At 23.3% G+C, this 5000-nt stretch overlaps 1 protein-coding gene across 2 annotated transcripts in view; it reads left to right on the forward strand.

Annotated features, from left to right (window-relative positions):
- Window positions 1–5000, forward strand: part of LOC136088487 (adhesion G-protein coupled receptor G4-like) — a 59386-nt gene that overhangs the window by 39218 nt on the left and 15168 nt on the right. For both annotated transcript variants that reach the window (XM_065812293.1, XM_065812294.1), the window contains 3 exons: window positions 1528–1766; window positions 2506–2688; window positions 2983–3556. In XM_065812293.1, coding sequence (XP_065668365.1) covers window positions 1528–1766; window positions 2506–2688; window positions 2983–3556 — 996 coding nt within the window. The remainder of the gene's footprint in view (window positions 1–1527; window positions 1767–2505; window positions 2689–2982; window positions 3557–5000) is intronic.

Raw genomic sequence — 5000 nt, forward strand, 5'->3', positions numbered from 1 at the left:
ATAAAACGGACAAAAAAGTCTTGAAAATGACAAAAAGTTGAGAGTTTTTCTGTAAATCACTCTTTAAAGAAAAGTATATAAAAAAATTTAATTATTTTTCTAGCAAATTCCTGTTTAGAAAATTTATGTTGTTTACTGAGTGATTTTCAATCATCATTGAAGTTCGACATTTATAACATTCAGCTTTGGAAAATAATCTGTTCTTAAATTTTGTATTATTGCATTAAAAAGACACCATTTTAGAGTGTTAATAACATTTCCAATAGTAAACAATCTGAGAGACTTTATAGATTTATTTTCAATAATCAGAGCAATTTTATGATTTTATCCTTTATATGCGAAAAACCTAATAATGTTGTGTGCAACAAATGTACAGTTTATAGTCTATTTGATAAATTATTGCTTCAATTTAGATAAGTCAGAGTTGGTTGGAATCAATGGTAGAAACTTCAAACTAAGTTGTACATTAAGATTTAAAAAGTTAGTAATGAAGTTAGTCTTAACTTTATTATCTCACATGCAAAATTTTTTATTTATAGTAATTTCAAAAGTAGTATCTGTCATATAATATAGGTTTATATATAATATAGGTTTATATATAACTATCTGCTAATATAATCTGCTAATATAGGTTTTAAAAGAATCTGCTAATATAATTTTTTTGGATTGTCTATTTTATAATTGGCAATCCAAAAAACCTCCACTAAAGCTGTTGTTTAAGTTAGGAGAAAATTATGTTTGTATTTGCTAAATTCATACACTTGTAACTCATTTAAGTCAATTTTTCTTTGCAATAATTTGAAGTCTTTTTGTCACATACATGCTAGAGGGGCGAATGCAATTTTTATCAATCATGCCAGAGTTACATTAAGATTTCCAGAATAAAAAGGTTAAAAAAAAAGTACTTTACATTCCAATTGATCTTCTAATGATTCCAATAAAACAAACCTTAATTTTTACATGTGTATTTTAGGACCAATTCTAAGTTTCTGAGCACCTAAAAACTAATATTAGATTTGTTTTTAAGGTAAAGTAAAAAAAAAAATGTTTTGTAGTTAAAATAAAAAAAAGTTTTAAAAAAGTTAGTTTTAAATTTTTTTTTGCGTAGTTCTAATTATATATTTTTTCTTCCTCAAACTGTGATGGACTATTGTCATCTCAATGAATTTAAAAATGGCCAATTATAATGGTAATGCAGGCCAAGTGTTGGCCTGCACTATCTATCTACAAGAAGCTGGAAGGTTGCTACCCCTTTTAAGCAAGAAAAAAACAACATTTATTTTGTGCTAAACTTAGCACATTTATTTAGTTTAGTTCATTTGTTAATGTTTTCTTGCTGCAGCTTATCATTACTATTTTTATTATTATCATTATTGTTATTATTATTTATATTATTATTGTTATTATTACTATTATTATTATTATTGTTATTATTATTATTATTATTGCTATTATTGTTATTATTATTATTATTATTATTATTATTATTATTATTATATAAAATAGACACTGATTTCATTATTATAGATTCTTGCCCGGTAAATGTTTTTGGTGAAGCAAATTACAAAGGTCAATATACATTTGAAATGACTTTTGTCAACCAAGATAAAGTAAATGTGCAGTTAAATTGTACTTATCCAAGTAAAGGATTTGTAGAAAGAATTTGTCATACTGATTTAAAAAATGGTGCTTTCTGGGATGTTCCTGATTTAACAAATTGTGAACCTAAGACTGAGACGACAAAGAAATTGATTCAGTTAAATAAGGTTGTTCTTTTTTAATTATATTTGTTATAATTTATTTGGTATTGATTACAAGTTTGTTAACTGACTTTTTTTAAAAACCATACTAATAAAAATATGATTAAGTATTTGGAATAGTAATATTTGGAATAGCGTATAAGTAATTACAATTGAATTTAAAACATAAATCTGAGTTTCAAAATTCAATTGTAATTTTTTAATCGATTTTTAAATATATAGTTGCTTTACTTGTATAGAAAGTAAACATTCTGAAATTATATATCCACTAATTAATGTACTAATTATATAGCCATCAGCTTAATTGATCACTTTTTGCACTATCAGCATGTCTTTTTTAATGATTTAATGATTTTGTAACTTTTTATTAATATTTCAATTTATATTCTGTATAATGAAAATAATTGTGTTAAACCAAACTCTATTAAGGATTTTTTGGGTAATAATTCTTTTTGGGCAATAGTTATCTTGAAATAGGTATGCTTTTAATTTTTAATAAAAAAATTATATGACTTAATGCTTTATGCTTTTGTATATTTTTGAACATTTTATTAATCTGTTAATTAGTTGTTATAAGTATTAGCCTTTTTCTTTCAATAAGCATTAGCCACAAATGCTTATATGATACTTTACCAATTCACACACAAATCCTTTTTTTTTCTTTTATTGTATTCCCCCAATTCTACATTGTTTTTTTTTTAATTGTTGTTTCAACCTTCCTTTAAGTATTGTTACTTTTTTAAAGGAATCTATTTGTGTTAGAGAAGTCATTGAAACTTGTTCATTAATAAGCATTTTATCAAAGAATCTCAGTGATGCAGTTCGTAATGAATTAGAAATAACAAATTATCACGATATAAATTTTATTGCCAAAATTTTAGAAAAAATTGTTAGTGTGTTTGTTAAAGCCAAAGATGCATCAGATCAGGTTTATTTTACTAAGTTTTATTATTGTTGAAATATATGAATTTTTGATTTATATTGGTTTTATTTTTTATTTGCATTTTTTTAACATGTTTTTTTTTTTTACTTGTTGTTTTTGTTTATTATTTTTTGTTATGTTTTTTAATTTTGTTTTATTTCATTTTATAATATTTATTATCTACTTATATAAATATAGTTAATATAACATTTGTTAATAGTTTTTAGTTTTTTCACTTTATTTGCATTTTTTTTTGTTTTTTTAAATTTATATTATTTATTTTTAAAAGTTTTTGTTTAGGTTTTTATAGATGTTTTACAAACAATTAATAGCTTGCTAGGCTCAAAAAAAACATATATTGCAGAATCACAAGTTAAAACATCTTCTTCAACAAGTATTTTAAACACCCTTACAGAGTTTGCATTAATTTATTCTAAACAACTTAATAAATCTATTTCTGTTAGTAAAAAAAATATTGGATTCCATATCGATAAAGTAAAAAAAAGTAAAGTAATAATTACAGCGCAGCAGTTAGCAAATGATAGCGTTGGAATAAGTTTTAGTAACAATGTTGATATTACTAATAAAACATTTGCTGCCATCAAAATACCAATTGAAGTGTTTTCTAATGAAAACAATATTATTTACTCATACTTCTTTCGCTATGATTCTTTTTTGTTAAATGAAAATAGTTTATTATATCCTGAGGAGAACAATATTGCAGCCAAAAAATTTGTTCAAAGTGCTATATTGTCTGCATCTATTGTTGATAGGAATGTATCTAAATTAAGAAATCCTATTATTTTAACATTTAAAAAGATTTTATCAGAGTATTCTGGCATTAGCAATTGTCATTATTGGGATGAAAAAATTAGTAAGTTTTTTTTATTTTATTTTTTTATTTGTGCACTAAAAAATTTTATGCGCTAAAAAAATCTTTGTAAAAGGTGTTTTTCTATAAAATGCTATAACTTATATTTTTGTTTTGAAAAACGTGTAACAGACCTTAGTTGCATTGAGCTGTTGAGAATACTCTTCTAAAACTGTTGAAGTTTGGTAAATTTTTATTAAAGCATGATACAAAACATCAAGGTTTGATAAGTGTTTTATGAAAAAATCTAGTTTATAAAATTATTTCTTTTGTTCATTATATTTATCAATATGGCAACAATTTTGTTCATTTTGTCAGTCTGATATAAAACTTATTGTATTTTGGAATTTCCTTTGTAGTTCTTTATGGAGTTCATTTTGCAATTTTTGTAATAATATTTCTGTTCAACCTTAAGCATCATGCGAGGATGAGGTAGCATATATATTAATATTAACATAAATATTTTTTACATAAATGTTTTATAGTTTTAACAACACCTGAAATCGCCATATAATTTGAGAATATTTAAAACAATTATTAGAACTTGATATTTTCATTCTGTAGATCTAAAATAAAAGTACTGATTATCTATGGAATCCTCTTTTTCCATATAATTATCAACCAAATCTTCAATATTGTCAAACGCTTTATTAGAATATAATTTTTTGGTATCTACAAGCAATCCATCACAGCTAAATGCAGTGCATGATTATGGCAAATTAGATTTAAATCACCTAACATTTGATTTAGCACCCAACATTATATTTAATCATTACTGCTGCTGGGTAGTTAGTTGATGCAGTAACATCATTTTTTTAAAAAATGCCAGGGTCTGCCAACTTCAACCAAATGTTTATTGCTTTCTGAATTGGTCTGCTTATTAATTTTTATCAAACCTAGAATGTAGTATTCAATTGAATTTAAGTCTATTTCAAGCAAATGAGCTGCTACATTTTCATGAGGTAAAATATGCAATCTGTCCATTCTTCCACTGTAGTTGCAAGATTATGCTTTGCATTTTTAAATTTTTTTTTAATTTTCCTGAAGTTCAGTAGATTTTTCTTTATGAAAGCTGTTGATACACTTTGAATTACTTGTCAGAATATTTAGCATGTTATATTTTTTTTTGTTGCATGTAATCAACAATAGTTTGAGACCTATTCATAGTTGCGATTGCCATTCCATCAACAGCTGCAAATTTTGACAAAATGTTTTTTAAAATTTCTTTATAACAAATTACTAAAAAAACTTTTTTTTTTATATATATATATTTTTATTTAGTTGAAACTATTCTCATATATATATATATATATATATATATATATATATATATATATATATATATATATATATATATATATATATATATATATATATATATATATATATATATATATATATATATATATATATATATATGTATATATATATATATGTATTTATATAT

This window comes from Hydra vulgaris, chromosome 12 (genome assembly GCF_038396675.1).
Source record: "Hydra vulgaris chromosome 12, alternate assembly HydraT2T_AEP".
Classification (NCBI taxonomy): domain Eukaryota; kingdom Metazoa; phylum Cnidaria; class Hydrozoa; order Anthoathecata; family Hydridae; genus Hydra; species Hydra vulgaris.